Here is a 19,229-nt window from a genome sequence, read left to right as displayed (position 1 = left end):
AGCAGCTAAAATAATAATAACACTCTGTCTGCTGACAATCAGTTAATCAGTAGTATGAATGTGAGAGTTTTGCTGCGGAACGTTATCCGTGAAATATTACCGAGATCAAATACCCCATTGAAGCTCCATTAGAGTTGATAAATCTACAGATCTCATGGCTCTACAGTGCTGAATATAACAACACAATATATTATAGCCTATCGCATTAAATAGTACCATGACTAAGCATATTTTCTACATTATTTGGTTCACTTCTATTCTAAATGCTAAAAGACTTGGCGGTTTCTTTAATGACGACATTTTACAGACACTATTAACAGCATCCCTTTTAAGAATATTATATTATTATTCATAAACATCCTGCCACACAAATAAGGAAAGTCATAAGAGTGTCATCTCCATTGCAACAACACTTATATGAATATTGCTTGTACGGTCAAATGGGGGACGGTGTGCATGGTGCAGTGATTTTCAAGGGCTGTGCTGTGATTGGTTTAGAAATGTTATGCTGGAAACTTTTTAAATTTACGATACAAATTGAATGCAAGCAAACATTTGTCGAAAACAATCAGGCATCGGTTACCATGCCAAGACCTACAGGTTTCAGATTTATTTCCAAATACAGTAAAACAGGAAATATGGTGGATGGAATTAATTTCAGAGTGTGATAGCACTCAAACCCTTTGTTAAATTTAAAGCTACTCAGCCTAAGATGTACTTCAGGCCATAGCCAAGTGTGGGCCTGTTACCGGCCACATGCTCAGTCAATATCCACAACAACAGCCAAGAATGATTAACAGTACATTTTAGGTTGAAGCCTTATGCTGCGTCAGCCACATGGGCACTTTGTGGGAGGGGTTACACTCTGGACTTGACAGTAAACGGGGGTAAAGACAAAGCAAATAGACACCAATAGAAAGAACATTAACCTTTAAGATTAATATAAGCCAAGCACTTTTTTTGGCAGTGCTATGTTGCAGACGTCTACATCAGTTCTATTGGCGCTGGACCTGTTATGAAAATCAAATCAGCACACATAAAGCAAAATAGCACAAAGGATAATTATTCCAGGCTACACTTGACTCTATCATACATCCCGCTGTTGTCTTTCACATATTGCTTTAATTAGGTGCAATGTGGTTAATGTAGCATAGGCTCAGGTAGTGATTTCACATTTTCAATGCATGCATGGAGGGTGATGAAAAAAAATACACCCTCAAATTAATTTTATAATTCAAATGTCTAGTTTATTTAGCTTCAGAGATCAAGGTCTCCTGCAACTGCAGGCAATACTTCACTCTGTCAGGAATACAGTGTTTTTTCTTATCCCCTAGCACATCAGAGTCAGAACATCATGAGTCAGTGCATGGTCACAATCAGCTGATTCAGCAGTGTGTGTGTGTGTGTGTATTCATCACTGTCATTTTGACGGTGGCCCCTGCTCTTTACTGAAGGTTTTATGTCTGACTAATTAGGTAGGAGGTGTATGAATGTGTTGGAGTTGGACAGGGATCCAAGCGGCACTGAACACTGCTGATATGCCTAAACGACTTCATGTGAGCCATACCATTGGGAATATTCAGGAACCATCTGTATTTCCCTTCAGGGATTAATGAAGTAGCCTAAGCCTATCTGTTGTAAAATAAAGCACCTAGTTTATGTAAGCTCTATGTTAACCCACAGTGAAGCTTACTCCAAGATATAGGCTAGGCCTAGCCTATAGGCCCTATCACCACGTAGCCTATAAATACAATGACATTGGCAATTATCTTATAGCATTCAAAGTTAAGAACAAATCTAAAGAAAAAGAAAACAGAAGAAAAAGCACTCTAGCTCTCTGCCTTTTATAGCCTAGGGATAACAGTAGGCTACTTTTTTTGCTCCATGAACGCACGCATGCACGCGTATGGACGTTGTCGTGGGCGCGCATGCTTCCACAGCACCGTTGATTTCTTCTGAATTGCAAATTTGATAGCCCGGAGGAGAAGTTACGCATTAAGTGTAGGAACTGTGCGCAACCACATTCTGTGAATCCGGTTTCTCCCGGAGTGCCTACGACACCGATGCCCACAGACTGATCACAGGGCTTTTACCCGAACAGCACTGAATGGTAGCAGCTGAGAGACTGGTGCGGAGCGAGGGGTTGCCATACCCGGAGGATTTCTCACGGCTCGCGGACTAGAATGCTCTTATAGGCTTTATGTACCCCCACACACGGATGACAGCCTCCAAACAAACCTGTAGGCTACTGAAAAACTTTCAGCTCTACGTTTGACGCGGGGCTGTTATTGAGATTGATCCCCCCCAAAAAAACTACCCGGTCCAAGAACAGCCATCATGCAGGTGCAAACTGTGTGCCAACGTTACTGAAATGACTTGCTCGGTGGTTCTGACGCGTTTCACTGTGCCATGCCAAACCCCGCATTGTCAGATGCCATTTTACTCTGCGTTATCCCAGCGTCTGGAATTCCAACATAGGCTACTGGGCCTGTTTTGTAATTAGAAGTTCGTGAGGCAGTAGCAAACAACAACGCCTGTGCAATGAGGAGCAACGCTACCCAAGACACTGTGCGCAATTTGTGCTGAAGCTTATATGGGTGCTGCGTACTCAAGCTCCCGGCTTCCACTCGGAGAGCTGTGCTGCGGGGCTACTACAGCGCACTGGCTGTCGGCTTCTACACATCTGGACCGCAAGAACACAACTGTCATCTGCGGCCTGTTTGGACCGTGCACTCCCTGAACTTGTATGTTTACGGGTAACCTTACAGAGATCGCCTCAGACGGTGTCGTGTTAGGGAGAAGGGGGTGAATATATTGGTCTGGGACTTTAACGTTATCGGTGATCCACTGGAACACCGAGGTCCAAAGCTGGACTGGCTGACTACCCGTGGAAAAAGCGCTTATCCAGCTATGGATTTTGCGTAGCAAAGTCACGCGTTTTTAAAGGCAACGCAAGGGTGACATTGCAGTCTTCTTCTTCTCACCACATCGGTTATTTCGTCGTCCGACAAAAAAATAAAAAAGGAGTGAAAGTGGAGTGTTCTTGTCCGTCCTACGTATCAACGCAGTGGGATTTCTACGTCTGGTCGGCGTTCCCCCCCACCCTTCCCGCGGTGACGGTTATGGGTCGGAAGCGGTGTGTCGGTGCAGATTGTTCCAAGATGGCGGCTGGGTGCTGCGGGGTGAAGAAGCAGAAACTGTCGGGATCGCCCGGTTCGGGGGGTCCTGGCGGGGTGGGGGCGGGAAGCGGGATGGCAGGAACCGGACATTGTGGCTCGGAGTTGGGGATTGGCTCCTCGGCGACCGTGGCAGCAGCGGCAAACGTGAGCAGAGTCAACGGCCTGGGGGGACCCGGGGGTAGCGTTAGTGGCAGCAGCAGCAGTAGTAGCAGCAGCAGCGGCGGCGGCACGAACGCTCTGTCCCCAGCACCGGCCGGTTACACTTCGTCCGGCCTCTCTCCGAATCTCAGCTCGGGACCTGGTTCGGGAAGTGGCCTCAGAAAGATGGTCGTCTCAGCGGAGATGTGCTGCTTCTGTTTTGACGTGCTTTATTGCCATCTGTACGGATACCAACCTCCGAGAACACCCAGGTTTACAAATGATCCCTAGTGAGTATTGGTGTCTTTTGTTGTTTTTGCTGCATGTGAAAGCTCATTGTTTTAGTCTAGAAACACATGTCTTTTTTGAGAAATTCTTGACGGGTTCCCCCGTGGATTCTCTTTAACTGTTAAGGGCGCAAACTGTCACATCGAAACAACATTTATCTCATAGTGAAATTAACAGAAAACGTAGCGATCACAGCTTAATGTGTCTAACTTGGAATTTGGGCCTGGTCGGGGAGACTGTCTGCACCGGCCTCCAGCTGCAAAGGACCTAACAAACTTTACAATGAAAGATTTGAGACAATATTATCTAACTATGTTACATATAACTGAATGGTGTCACTTTTGGATTTCCAGTCGCTCTTCGGATATTTTTATTTTTTTGCGGTACAGTTTGTCCAACTCGAGTATCACCGGCTAACGTTAGCAAAGCCTTTTAGCTAGCCGCTAATAGCAGAGAGCCGCTGACACTTCAGCTAAAAGGAAGAGAGAGGAACGAGCAAGAGAACATCGATTATTTTTTTCGTTTGACAGCAGCAGATTTGCTTGTCAATGCTGACAATTTAACTTCCAGAACATAAACACATCAAAAGCTAACGTTTGTATTTTTAATCTCTTAAATTGCCCTCGTTGAACTCTGGGTTGCCTCCTACCAGGGTTAGCTTGGTCAGCGATAAGCTACATTAGCTACATTAGCTTAGCACCGAGGCACAAATAAGCTTGTAGCAATTAATTCAATGGTAATTATGCGAAAACGTCTCTGTAGCATCACGGTCAGGTAGGTGTATTCTCGTATTATAGCTGTTCCTGTGTGGTTAGTGATATGACGATTAAAGGGAAACTAACAAGAACAACCTAAAGATAGCATCAACCAACAAAGAAAAGGAGGTTCTTATAAAGATATGTAATGAAGAAAACAACCCAGCACTGGTAGTGTTAAACTACTGCTTCAAACACAATGTTCAAACATTTGAAGCATTTACTTAACATTACATTTGTGGACCTATTCAACCATAGGATTATTAAATGTATATTTTCTACATTTTAACTTGGATCATGCGCCCTGCAGTGAACGTATTAACCCCACCTAATGTAAGCATTGTAACGTGACACCATCTGACGTTGCAGGCGTTTAACCTACATTTTGAGGCTGTGGGGGCTTGTTAGGAATTGCAGCCATGGCTGATTTATCCAGTGTATCGGTTTGTAACGGGTTAAGAAACTTTAGAGGGATTTATTGACAAGGACCATGTTAAAATGCATGAAAAATAAGCTCAGGAACTCCCTGGATTGTGTTTATGTGCCTTTCTACTGTCAGCTAAAGTGTGCAGTATTCTTGCACTTCAACATGCATTGCAGACACTAAAATAAAGTGCTCTTACTTTTCAAATGCACATTTGTTGAAAATGTTGTGTATTTCTGTAAATGGTTTCAACACTACAACGGTGTTTTCTATGTCAGTTATGGAAATCATCCCCTAATTCACAAATTCCCTTTCTCTTACTAAAAGGCTCTATTTGCATTTAGAGAGAGAGACCATAATGAATGATGAATGAATATTTTGAAATGTTGCTTTTGGAGTGAATTCTTTGTCAGACATTCCTGATTCCTTGTCCACATCTGAACAGAACACTACGCAAATGTGTGAGATCATAGAATATTTTCTCGATCCTCTCTTATAGTATTATCTCAGTGTTGCCACATACTAGCCTGGTAGAACAGATTAGTGTTGCCATTGATAACTCTCACACACACACAAATCATAATCATCATGTCTGGTCTGTGTGATAACCTTAAAAAAAACCCTGAACCCCATGTTCCAAGGCCCAGACCCAATGTCCGCATCAAGCATTAAACCTTCATAAACGTTAAATGACGTCACCTCTCTAATCAGGATAAGTGCATCATGGCAAGAGGGTGTGAGGACCTGACATGTCTAATCAGGAATGGGACAACAATTTGTCAAATCCCATGGTACCTGCTGGGCAAAGAAATTGCTGTTCCTAGTCAAGCGTGAAGCTCATATTTCACATGTTGTTTAATTAAATGGAGTGTTTGCTGCTGACATTCTGAAAGACAATAGTGGCTTATATATTGTAAGTAATGTTGATTGATCATAACTAATCAGCATATGTTAATTGAACAAATAACTATATAACTAGTCAATCCAATTTTTCGAACACTGTCAATTGTTGGCAACTTCCTTCAGCAAAGACTGTTTATTTTTGCTTGGCATATGGAATATTCCTGCAATATTTAAACTTTGAAAACCCTGTAGAGAAATAAACCCCATTCGAAATTAATTTTTAGCTTGTCAGTCTTAATGGGTGAGCACACTGGGATTGTGACTAATCTTCACCATGTGTAACCAAGTTTTACAACCCAAACAGCCAATCAAGACTAGGAATGTGGGAGGCCAATGTCCACCAATTTGAAATCTCCCACAGGTTTTGAGAAACTCCTACTTATGATAGGTGGTGTCCTGGGCATGTCTTTCACTTGGGGGCATTGTCAGATTTAATCGAAATGTTAAAACAAAAACTCACAGCATTTGACATAGACACAGTTCTCTGCAAAAGTAGCCAATTAACAATTTGGTGCCTTAAATCATTGACTTTTTTTTCTTTTTTGAGACGGTGGTAATGAATATACTTACCTGTATTTCTTATCTGGATTTTTTTTTAAGTCATAATGGTGTACCCAAAGCAATTGTGAATCACCTTAAAAAATGTGTGTGTGTTACCCCCTAGCTGACAGCTGTGACAATACGGTACATTTTAAAACGTTTTGCTTCATTTTGACTGAAAGAAGACCTATGGATGAGTAAGCCCTGCTGCAGGTATGTCAGCATAAATTTGTAAAATAATTTTAGTTGAAGTTTTAGTTGAATGGTTGTATAACTTGATAAGGACGCTATTGTTAATTGGTGGGGTAATGTTAACGTTATGAGTAATGTTATATTAGCTAATATATATGTGTTTATTAACCTACTTTAATTTTGTAGCTACAGTCGGCTAAAGAAACAACTGAAATGTAAAAATCTACTTTTGAAAGTAACATCTAGCTAACAACCATGTTATCTTGTTGAAGCATGTTCTCTTATCGTTTGTGCTACCAGATGGTGAACAAGAGCAATCTTTCCTTTTGCCCCGGTGGATTTTGAAAACGACACCGGAAGATCCCAGCCTTTCCTCAATGGTTAAGAAGGGGGGTAATTATGTGGGAAAGGTAAAATGAAGCCACAGGACAGTTGGGATGCTAATGTTTTCTGAGGAACCGGTGGGTGAAACATCTGTAAGACTTCAAAGTCACGTGAACATTAGACACCACTTCAACACTTTGCACCCATGAGCTGTAGCAATAATGGTTTGTTCTTTTGTAACTTAATTTTTTGAATAACTGGTACTTCATTGAATCAGAATTTGAAACTTTGTTTTTGATTTTGTAAAAAAAAAAAGAAAAAAAAAAGTTGTTCAATATGTAAAGAAGCTAAAAATAAAATGTAAGATCTGTTCAAAGAGTCTCATGTATATTTCTTTTTGTTAAATTGAACTTATTTTTTTTTTACTTCAAGGAGTATTGCAATTCTATGGAAGATGACAAACGTGGACCACGGGAGAGGCAAAACTGGTGGAAGTTATTTTTTTCATTGTGCACTTCGAGAATAAAGTGGAAATAAAAATGTTGTGAATAAAGACGAAATACAATGTCGAGGTTATAGACGGAATACAACATTGAGAATGAACTTGACAGATTAAGACTTCATGAAAGTTGGAAAAGTGTTGACAGATTTGAAGTTTTAGGCAGCAATAACGATGCATCTTTGTTGGGCAGACAATAGGCTTCAAACTCATGTTTACTGAACAGGGAGTCTACAAAGGGAAACACAGACGCAAACATTTTACAATCTATTCACTCTTATATAGTGCAGTGCAGTTGTAAGTCAAACAATGAGGTCGTCAGGTTTCATTAATAATGAGGTTGTAGCACAGTCTCCCTTAGCAAAGGTGCATCGTTTGTGTTTTTATAGCATTTAAAAGACTTATTGATCCCAGAAGTTCGAATCCATCAACATCTTTCCAACTTTACCGCAGTCTTGAACCGTCGAGTTTATTCTCATAATTGTATTTTGTCTTTATTCTCTCCGCATTGTATTTCGTCTTTATTCTCAACATTTAGATTTTTTTCCTGAAGTGCATGATGGGGGAAAAAAAACTTCCTATCCTATTTTTTCTCTCCCATGGCCCAAATACTCTTCCATACAATTCTGACTTGAGACTTAATATATATTGTGTACGAGCTAGTGTCAAAGTTGAAGTACCAGTATTGGTTCTGGTATTGAAAATGTATTCACAAGGGAAACACTCATTTTCTCCTCTTTCTTCTTACAAAGTTTAATTTACACACATTCAGTTTTAATGAGTAAAGTGAGAGAAGATCACCAAACTTTGCTGTATCTGTTGTTCCTAGAGAAAACATAAAAGCTCCTATACTGGTCCATTTAAAAAATAAAGTAAATTAATGTGGGTAAAGAAAAGAGTAAAGTTAAATAAGTCTCTCTGTCATGATTGTCAGGAAAAAAACAAGTAAACTGTAATATACTATCAAAGTAGTATTGTATCTCTTAAAATTGAACTTGTGCTCATATTAAGGGGTAAAGTAGTGGGGCACCCTGCATTGGTATGTGACATGGCATTCGAGAGACCTTTGTTTGGAAAGTGACCATAAATCAGGAAATCAGATTTACTTTTACACGGTGAGGATTTAACTGCGAACTGCTATTTGCTGTTGAGCAACCAGTTCAGAAGCAGTTCGTCATTGTCACAGTGGCTCCTGTGAATGAACACATTTCATTCACAGTGCTGCAGTGTGCTGCAGTGTGCTCAAAAGTGTCTTGTCAGTGTTCACAACCCAAAATGTAATCTATAGCACCTCTCACACATGCACTGTGAATATGGGGCATATCGTTATCGCGCAACTGGCACTATGAAAACACAAATGTCCAAAAATGAAAAAGAAAAGTAATTTAAAACGTCGACAACGAAAATTTTCACAAACTGGAGGGATGAATATATCCACAAGCATATGGAAGTTCAGGCCCACACAGAAATAGTCTCACAAGTCCAGACAGAGCCCCTCTGCCAAATTACCCGGAGTATTTTTAGCATATTTTTAACGTGTCCCCAACGGATAATTTTGAATGGGTAGATCCGAACATTCTCTGGGTCAGATTCATGTGTTCAGGAGTTCATGTGTGAGATGGGCAAATGCAGTTTTGTGGAAGACAATACAGTGAAGCATAAAGGGAGACTTGGTTGCAGTAAAGCTTGATATAATCAGTTATCCACACAGTGTAGACCGCTGTATTGATTAAAACGGATGTGTATTTGTTCAGACAGCTGAGTGGAAAACAAGACAGTTATCTGGTATGGAAAGGCTCTTGATCATTATTTGCATTCAACTGTGGTAATCATGCCCTTTTATTTTTTTCTCCCTCCCTGGTTTTGATCCACTGTGATATCTCCCTACACTGTCACAATATTGAGGAATGGTCTCAGGAGTGCTTAATTCAATAAACGTATGCTAATCCAGATGATACAATATATTATCAAAAGTATTGGGTCACCTAAACACATTACACCATCAGGAGCTTTTATGTCATCCCATTCAAAATCCTCCAAGATTTGAGTGTGTCTGTGGGTACTTTTGGCCACTCATCCAGAAGAGCATTTGTGATGTCAGACACTGATGTTGGCTGAGAAGGCCTGCCTCACAATTTCAGTTCTAGTTTTTACCAAAGGTGATGGATAGGGTTAAGGCAAGGGCTCTGTGCAGGCCAGTCTAGTTCTTTCACACCATCCTCATCCAACTATGGACTTAATGGATATTGCCTTGTGCACTGAGGCACAGTCAATCATGCTTGAACAGAAAATATCTTTCACAACCTCTCACACATGCAAAAAGGAGAAGGGGAGAAATATCACAAACTAACTTTTTTCAACAGTGGCATTCTATTACAGTACCCCACTTGTATTCAGTGAGCTATTTAGAACAACCCATTATTTCAATAATGTCTGCAAAGGCAGAACACATGGCTAGGTGTTTGATGTTATACACCTGTGGAAATAGGACTGAAGGAAACGCCAACATTCTAGGATTAAGGTGTGGCCCAAAACTTTGTCCATATAGTGTACCTTTTTTAAACTGTTCTAATCATATGCTCTTCTTAAGGACTGTTGCTTCTGTTATGCAGTATTCTATTGGGGTTAGTAATTGTCATTAACACATTTTTATCAATGGAGTGATAGATTTTGATATGTGATTTTGTCAGAAATTCTCCATGTAATCCATTTGTTCCCTGACTAAATTGCACGCTATCGTTGTTTACCCGAAGACTCTGTTTTACAATAAAACAGTTGGAAAATCCCTAAAACTCTATGAAGCGTAGAAAGTAATCTTTTTCAAATAAAAGTGGGTTATCCAGTCTCGAGTGGACAGATGGCTCTATGCTATGAAAAAAAGCCTGCAGCCTTGGATGAAAGCTGATCCATTGTGGTGTAATTATCAATAGTGCCAATGTTTCCAAATGTGTATACCAACTGTGGCTTACTAAGACCAAACTAATTGTCAATGTGTGCTGTTCACCAACTTTAACATACTACAGAAATACCCTTCTGGTGTTCACGTTATTAACGTTCAACTGCACTAACATGGTCCTCCGTTGTTGTTTTTCAGCCCGCTGTTTGTCACATGGAAAATAGGCAGAGACAAGCGGTTGAGGGGTTGTATAGGTACATTTTCTGCCATGAATCTGCACTCAGGACTCAGGGAGTACACCCTTACCAGGTAAGCAACAACACAAAGTTATTGTCAATGTTTTAGAGCTGTAGACCACATCCTTTGACAGAGCATTATTGTTTAGAAAACGTTTTCTCCCGTACTGGGATTGAGACAACGACATGAGCCACAATTAACCAATTATAGTAAAACATGGCAGTCATGCACAGGCCAACTATTTGTAATAGTATTTATTTAAGTTTTCTTTTATTTATGTAACTTGCTGTAACTTTGTGTGTTTCTGTTTGATCCCAGGCCCCAAAGTGATAAATGTCCATAAGTCAGTTTTTCCATTAAGGTCTTCTGTTAAAGTTTATAATAAAACAAAATAAACAGGACAGGGTTTTTTACACTGTATATCTGTCAGCATTTTTCTTAAACAGTCTGACGAACACTAGGGATGATGTAGTAAGATGCTAAAATCATTAGTTCAGTCTTGATGACCAGGAACTAACATTAAGAGGGACAGGCAGTGACACAAATGAAATGTATTGATAACGTTACTTAACCTGTAATGTATGGACTATTGTAAAAATGTTTTAATTCCAAACTGTAAAGTTGTGATCATAATAAAAAGTCCTTGTGTAGTTGTATCGGGCAGTCTTTCCAGACAGAGTGACGCGGGTTAAAACCACATTGCTGGTTGATCTGAAAGGATGAGTGGATCGTACTGCTGGTGGGTTAAACGCTGGTTGGGCACCACTTGGCTTTGGTGGGCAAGTTTATCGATTTTAGAAATCTAAATTCAATATTAATTTAACCGATATTTACATTACTAGTCTTCAAAGGGAGCACTATGGCAGCTCTGAGTATTGAACTGAACCCAAGCCTTTATTTTGATACTAAACAGTGACATCGATTCAAAAAAAATATATTTAGAGAAGAAAAGAGCAAGTCTTTCAATTTGAACAAGGCCCTCCGTAAAACCCAAATGTAGAAATCCCTAACTAGCACCTCTTAAACACACACAGCTGAGTAGTGCTTTTGTGTACAGAGACGCACATTACAAACAGCACTGAGCCATGCTGCAACCACGCTGGCTTCTGCATGTCCATAAGTGATCTACATTGGAGAAAAGGCCATGCCAATCATTCATCACATAAAAGTTTATTTGGAAATTTGCCCTCAATATTTTTTTTTTAATGTGCATTGCATTATCAAATCCTACATTGTCTTCACCCTATCCTTGTGATACTAAACGTTGCTAAATCACTAATAAATCACCTTTTGTAATGGTCTTTTCTTTGTGATTGTTATGTCTGCAGTGCCCTTAAAGACAGCCGCTTCCCCCCTATGACAAGGGATGAGCTGCCTCGTCTCTTCTGCTCAGTGTCTCTTCTCACCAACTTTGAAGACGTTGGTGATTACCTTGACTGGGAGGTAAGAGAGACGGTTTGCTAAAAACTGTTTGTAAAAACTGTTGCTTCCAAACTTAAATTATTGTTCACAGGTGTCTGCTTGTAATGCTGAACAGCTCCTCCAGAGTTAGTTTTTTTCAAGACTAAAGATATTGGAATTGAATTGAAATTCCAACCATGCTGTTTGTTTATTTAGATCCCCATTAGCTTCAGCATAAGCTAGAAGGGCAACCTGTTAGAACAAATGCAGAAACATTGTAAAATGTAACAGCTCTCTATAATGGCTTAATTTCTTGTTGTTTTGTTTACACCTCTGCCATAATCCGAGTGATGAAGGTGTTAAAAATACTTTGTTTCTTTGTCTTGCCTGTCTTGAATTCTAGGTGGGTGTTCACGGTATTAGGATAGAGTTTTACAATGAAAAAGGATCAAAGCGCACCGCCACCTACCTACCAGAGGTTGCAAAGGAGCAAGGTGACCCCAACAATCTGGCCTTTAAGGCTATTGTAATGTTGCGCTACATGTGGATTTTAAGCAATATCTGAAGACATTTCCCTCTTACTTTATCAAGGTTGGGACCACATTCAAACCATAGATTCCTTACTACGAAAGGGAGGTTACAAAGCTCCCATCACAAATGACTTCAGGAAGACCATTAAGTTAACCAGGTAAGATTACTCTCACTGTAAAAAAATACCTACAGACAAACTGTTATATTTGTATGTCACTAGTGTTGAACGTTTGGACAACCAAGCAGAATTGGTAGACCTGAACTTTTTTTTATTAGAAAGTCATAATGAGTTTTAAACGGAAAAGTGTACGGTCATGTATGGGATCTAAGCCAGTGTTGGTAAAAGGGAACTGTTTCCAGGACTTGGGTGGTGGAATACAACTGCATAGAGGAAAAAGTTATACAAAGCCCCTGTGTCTCCAGATCCATGTTAAAGAAAAAAAATAAGTCTCCACTTATGTCATTTGAGGCCTCTAAAGACTTCAAGTTTGACAATGGGGTTAAAAATGCTTGGAGATGTAGAGTTAGAAAGACATGAGGTCATCATAGCTGGTTCACACCCTCTCTCTTTCCCAGGTACCGTAGCGAGAAGATGACAATGGGTTATGCCGAGTACATCGCCCACCGCCAGCACCATCACTACCAGAACGGCATTGGGCACCCTCTGCCACCCTACAACCATTATTCCTGACAGCGAGCCGCATGACCAATCACTGGACCTCTCCGCGGACCTTTTCCCAGGAGAGCCCGCCCCTTCCTGGTCTAGCTATTTCTACTACTGTACCATTTTATGATGATAGTTTCCGTTGCCATGCTGGCCGTCTCCCAGACGTTGACATGGCAACGGGTGGCAACGAAGCATCATTTGATTATGGCAAGAAATCCACGCGTTTGTTTTTTCTTTGCCTGTGGTTAAGATTTTGCAGCATACGTAAACCTATATCTATAATCCCCTTCATTCATATTTTGAAAAAAATTAACAAATACTAGATTTTATTAATCTCACAAATTTTCAGCAAACTTAATCAGGTGTTTGATTCTGTGGATGGAAGGAAATCTCTTTGGGTGAATTTTTCTCACGCTTCTATTTTTTAAGCTTTGCTACAATTATTACATCTAAGAAATTGTCTTATTTTTTCCCTTTTTCTTTATTTTACTATCCAGACATGTAAACCATGTAGCAAGGCAACTGCAGTTTCCAAAGGCTGTGTCGTCTCTATTCTGATTCCTCTCAAAAAAGAAATAAAAAGATTGACTTTTGGGGTTGATAAGCCTTGTAAACTCTTGTAGTGTTGTAGTTGGAACTATATATTGGGATCTGTATACTCCAAGTATATACAATAGGATTGTGGTGCCCTTAGTGTTTATTGTTTGAGCTCACGATCGTGTGTGTGTTTCTGTGTGTGGATATAGATATTGGTTTGCCACCAGATGAAAAAAAGTTCATTAGAAATTGGATTTTACCTGGAAACTTCCTCCTAAGTATTTGTAGTGTTTTTGTGGTGGAACCTGTAAACCTTGAACTGCAATTGTTTGGCTAGAGCTTACAGCTATGTTCCCTCTTTCTGTTTCAAATGTAAGGCGATTGTGGAGGAAGCCATTTTGCCTGAGGATAATCATGTCAGCGCAGATGATTATTAAAGTATCTTTGTAAAATGGACTGCAAGTGGATTTTCCCTGCATTGGAGAAAGGGAGCACGTGTAACGGGTCCCTAGGGGGGAAAAAAAAGGTTGTGCATGAACAGTGATTTCATTTAAATGTACTGTGTGATGCTTTCTGAGTTTACTGGCAGGGAGCCACTAAACGGGGACATGCTATAACTACTTTAAGCCATATTCTCTTTTTATCCCACTCTTTGCAAGAGTGGTCCGATGTACGGCTTGAAGTGTTTGCTTTGGGTGCCCCTTAACTGGTAAGCTTTGATATAGTGGGTGTTCAACCTCCTGAATGCAAATGTACATCGGCAAGCCTCAGGCAAAGGCTGCTTCACTGAATGCTAGTCGAAACCGGCGGTTTCAGTTATTCGTCGGATGTCTTGTATATTGTCGTCGTGGAAACCTTGTCTTGCCTTTTTCATATTATAGCTAACCATTGTCACTCGTCCACAAACTTTTGATGTATTCAAATTGTCATTTTGAATGAAGACACAACACTCGACGCACAAAGGAACTGATCTAATTAACATGTTTGTGTCATTTAGAAGTGCATGTCATTGTGCTCTTTAGATTGTCAAGCACTCGCAGCAATGCAGCCGGTTGGTTAAGTCGCTGAAACCGCACCAGCACTATACTCCTCTTAACACTGCTGTTTTGTCAGATCCCGTTGATCTGTGTCCACAGCACGGGAAAATGCTCGGCTTTGTGGTATGTTTTGTCAGCTGTTTGGCACTAGGTTAGAGCAAACGCAGTTGACTTAAGTTAGAACAGAGTCTCCGCATGGGGCCGGACGGCTTGCAGTTAAGGTCTACAAATATTAAGCCAAGGCTTTATAAGGACTAAAGAAGCCATTTCCCATCCCAAACATTACTCGCCGTGAGTCACGTCCACACACACTAGCATAGTTGGATTTACTCTTCAGAATGTTTGAACTGTTGAAGATCATGGTGTGATCCGCTTGCTTTGGGTTCATTTTTAGTTTTTGTTTTGCTAACTGGAATTTTTGAGAGGATCTTGTTACTTGACCAACATCTTTCTTCGTAACAGCCTTTACGAACTGACAGGTTAATTTTTTTCTTTATGCAAAACGTCAAGGGCTTTTGGCACTGACACATCCACAGTAACCCTAAATGACCCATATTTAAGTTGTGTTGCCTTAAATGAATGATTTAACAAATGGTGGGCAAGTAGATGATGCTCCTGAGTGTTCCTCTGACCCAGCTCCATGTTCACACCACAGTGAAGGAAAGGGCCTCAGATCATGCTTTTCTAACTGGAATGCTATCGCTAATACTTTGTTTGTATGGCTGTGGTCTCCTGTTTGCTCATGTCTTACCCAGCTGCTGACCCTTAATTCTTTCATTTTTGAAAGCCCCACATACACTCACATTATCTTAAAAAAATGTCGGTCACTGTGGTGTTACCCTACATGTTTAAACCATGGGAAGACACTTCTCAATTCTCATAAAGTGTAGGTGTTCATGACTCGTACACTACATCAAAAGAGGAACAGTCAGGACTTCATTTCCTTGCCCATTCAATACAGCACAACCTGAATTTTTCTGCTGCAAAACCAAATTGACCATGCTCTTTTACATATGTCTTTGTATACACATGCAATGTATTTTGGTTGCATGTATGTATGAGTATGAGACCTATGGTTTTATCCATGATATGCTTGATCTATGGCTTAGACGCTCTTTATTAACCATTAAGAGATTTAAAAGACAAATATGGTGCTATCGGACCTCATATTGGGGTGGTCACAGCTCGTGACTGGTCATGCGGACTCATTGATCATATCATACTTAAAGATGCTGCATGTGAGGTTTTCTCTTCAGTATTGTGGTGAAATGCGTTATGGCGGCACATTTTTAATTCTGAAGGAATGTGTCTCACTGAAAGAAACAGTAGCCCCGAGAAACTGTGCTTTCATGAAGTCCAATGTGGGTGATTTTGGGATCAATTCCCTATGGGAAAAACAGACTGATATTCTTACACATAACAAAGAAGGAAAAGTCCCTGCAGCAAACCTGTCATAGGGGCTACAGAATGTACTGTCAATGGTCGTTATTACAATCTTACGGCGATATATCAAGAGAAAATCTCATGTGTTACCTTTTACTATCCTTGATATATGCAGATCTGTTCAACAGGTGTACTTTTTTTTCTTTTTCTTACCAGTGCAAGTCAACACCCCTGCAGGTTTGAAAGGACAGGAAGTCACACATAGCCTCGTTTCCCCTCGATTACTCCCCACACTGTGGCCCAACCTCATGGCCTAGTTTGTCAAGGTGTGATGTGTGTCGTTCGCTAGACATTGGCAGTAATAGTGGTCGTCTCCCGGAAGATTGGATGCTGCTCTTTCCGAGCACATCCTCCGTTTTTCCTTTAGCTGCTGAATGGTTTGACATCATCTGTGACGGTCCTGTTGTCGAGGGCTTTTACAGCCCTCCCTTTAAACTATATAGCATGTAAGCATCTCCTTTAACCGGACAAAGAGTTAATGTTAATCGTAGAACACGCAGATTACAGTCCTGCTTCTGTACTGATAAACTGTTTTAAAGCATTGATACCTCATGGGATATTAAGGAACGACCTGTGCAGTTTGTTGTAGCAGATTGTGTTTTGGTTCCATACCAGGGTTAGAGTTCAGCCTCAGCATTCCTGTGGTCATTCTCATATTTCGTGGAATGCTCAAGCTCATGTTACCTTCGTATGTTTGACTGAACCAAAGATGCCAGCGGCCATGCCCAAATGCTGCTCTAAAAGGCCTGGCTTCCTGTCCTTTCAAATGACACCCCTGCATTTGACAAAATGTTCTTTATGTCTATTTTTTGTGTGCGAGAACTCGACTGTCTAGACTTATGAAGCGAACCAATTTGTCTATCTCTGAAGCCGTACGTGGCTTCAACGATGGTCAAAATGGTTGCAAATTGTTGTTACTTGTTTTGTTTATTATTATTATTATTACTAGGATTATTATAATTATTATTATTGCTATAATTTACAAAAATGAAAATCCCATGTTGTGCCTCCTAGCTTTATGGGTTTATAAATGTTTTTTTCCCTAAAGACCAGCAGTTATACTTTGTATAAAAGATGGATTTTTCCTTATTTTTTATGCCATTAAAGATGAAAAAGCCTGTTTTCTTTACTCTGGACCCAGTAGCTGCACTGGTATACAATCGCACTGATAGAATAATAAAAAAGAAAAAAAAAGAAAAAGGAAAAAAAGAATAAATGAATCAATAATAATAATGATAATGACAAAGGAAATAAGAACTACAATAAAATTGTGTTTGAAACTTTTATTAAAAAAAACTATTTAAAAAAGCAAATAAAAAAGAAAATGACTGTTTTTGTACATCAAAATAAATTCTTTTCAAAAGAATATTTTGGATCTAGTTTCAAAATTATTTTAGTGGTTTTCTATGTTCTGAATTTTGAGACACTGACTTCTAAGACGTGTCACTGTACAAAATGACTTTTTTCTGTTGCAGTGGCCTGATGGGCTGGGAGGGTTGCCTGGTGTAACTCCTCATACCAACTTTTATTTCATTTCCTTGCAGATTTTTGGATCTTTTTTTTTCTCTCCTCTGCTTTAGTAACTTGAAAAATGTTGATGGAAAAATATGAACTGGGAACTCCAAATCCATCCCCTGTAGAGATAGACCCTTCCTCCTTTCCTATTGAATTGCTGTTAGTGTGACGCAACTTGAAATTGGCATTTATTATGATAGTATGACTCCAAAAGAAAAAAAAACAGGAAAAAAAAACTGAAGAAAAAGGAAATTAGCAAAAAAAAAAAAGAAATGGGGAGGGTTGAAAGAATATATATAGATGGGTTATCGGGATATGTAAGCAATGGCTGTGAAGATAATGTAGTTTTAAACATTGTTATTACCTTTTAAAATCATTTATTCAATAAAAAAATACAAAATCAACTGAAAAGAGAAAATGTGTGTCCGTTCCTTTTTATTTCAGCACGCACACCCACACATACAGTATTTGATCTATATTTTTAGTTTGTCATTTTAACATTTAAAACTAGTGTGAATGACCTGTGCACAGAGAACTTAAAGGTGCTCCGAGGAACTTTCAGTTTTTGTTGATTGTCACACCCTCTTTGGACAAAAGCGGTAGTGTTTTTACTATGCCAACTGTAGTTCCTGGGTGAGCGTACCCATGACAAAGGCATTAAGAAAAACTATGTAATAGCGTTCATTGCACTGATCGTTTGCTGTTACATGTAATTTATGATCAGCAGAGGAAAAATGTGACAGTTTGTGAAATATCTAAAAGTTCCTCTTGGCACCTTTAAACACTCAATCAATAAATCCGATTGATTAGTGATACATCCAGCTGGACCAAAGGTCTATGGATTGTGTTATTTGGTTGGTTACAGCTCAAGACCAAAGCTCAGGTCGTGTTTTGACATTTTGTAGCTTTGCTGAGTTTGATCCATGACAGTCAGTCAAACTGCTCCTAGTGGTCTGGGTGCTGTTGAATGCTGGCTGGAAACGATTTCAGTTAAACTGAATGGCCTCCAATGATAGAAAAGTGAAGTGTTTGATTGGATTGGATTGGGTTGGTTGGAAGGTTCGACCCTAGCAGATGTTCTTGACTGTTTTAGTTTTGTTTTATGTAATACAAACCCTGCTGTCAACTGTTTTCATTGCAACTACTGGATTTTCCACTAAATAATCCGTCCCCATGAAAACTGCACAGTGAGGTCTGTGGATTGTCCTCGCTAATCTATACTCTTTCTGGAGCGACCAAATATCACTCAAACATACTGACTTTTGGCTTCATTTTAAAAAAATCTCATAATGTGTGGACTGAGCCTTTAAATTAAATAAAGTTGTTCTGGTGCTGCTGATAGTGTGCATTGATGTACCAGTGCTTTTTCTTACAGTTATGTTTTTGTAACAGGTCTTGCAGAGCATGCATGGGGTCCTGCTGTGGCTGTGAATTCATGCATGCTATAAGATCATTTTGTGGCACTGAGCTCTCAACCCAAATTCAAGCTATAAAACCTATGGCATTAACTAAAAAAAGGATGCACATAGTTCCCGAAAAAATAATGAAGCAATATGATATTTTGCCTTGTCATGACAGCTGGGCAAACTCCCATCTGCTGATAAAGATCATTTCATATGGTCTAAATCTCTAGAACAGCTACAAAATTGAGCCTGTGGTCATTTTTAGAGAGAGCACTCTCACATCAATGCTCTGTATCAGACGGTGCCACAAGGACTGTAAC

The 19,229-nt window shown here is 39.8% G+C and overlaps 1 protein-coding gene across 1 annotated transcript; it reads left to right on the top strand.

Moving 5' to 3' along the window:
- Positions 1–2,892: 2,892 nt before the first annotated feature.
- Positions 2,893–17,910, top strand: ammecr1 (AMMECR nuclear protein 1). The gene is made up of 6 exons (XM_080041385.1): positions 2,893–3,607; positions 10,337–10,447; positions 11,704–11,818; positions 12,180–12,270; positions 12,368–12,464; positions 12,884–17,910. The coding sequence occupies exons 1-6, from the start codon at positions 3,123–3,125 to the stop codon at positions 12,996–12,998; spliced, it is 1,014 nt and encodes a 337-aa protein (XP_079897511.1). The 5' UTR covers positions 2,893–3,122; the 3' UTR covers positions 12,999–17,910.
- The last annotated feature ends 1,319 nt before the right edge of the window (positions 17,911–19,229 follow it).

This window comes from Ammodytes marinus (assembly GCF_949987685.1).
Source record: "Ammodytes marinus genome assembly, chromosome: 14".
Classification (NCBI taxonomy): Eukaryota; Metazoa; Chordata; class Actinopteri; order Uranoscopiformes; family Ammodytidae; genus Ammodytes; species Ammodytes marinus.
Note: the sequence above shows the minus strand (reverse complement) of the source record. Positions and strands in the feature narration are given on the sequence as shown.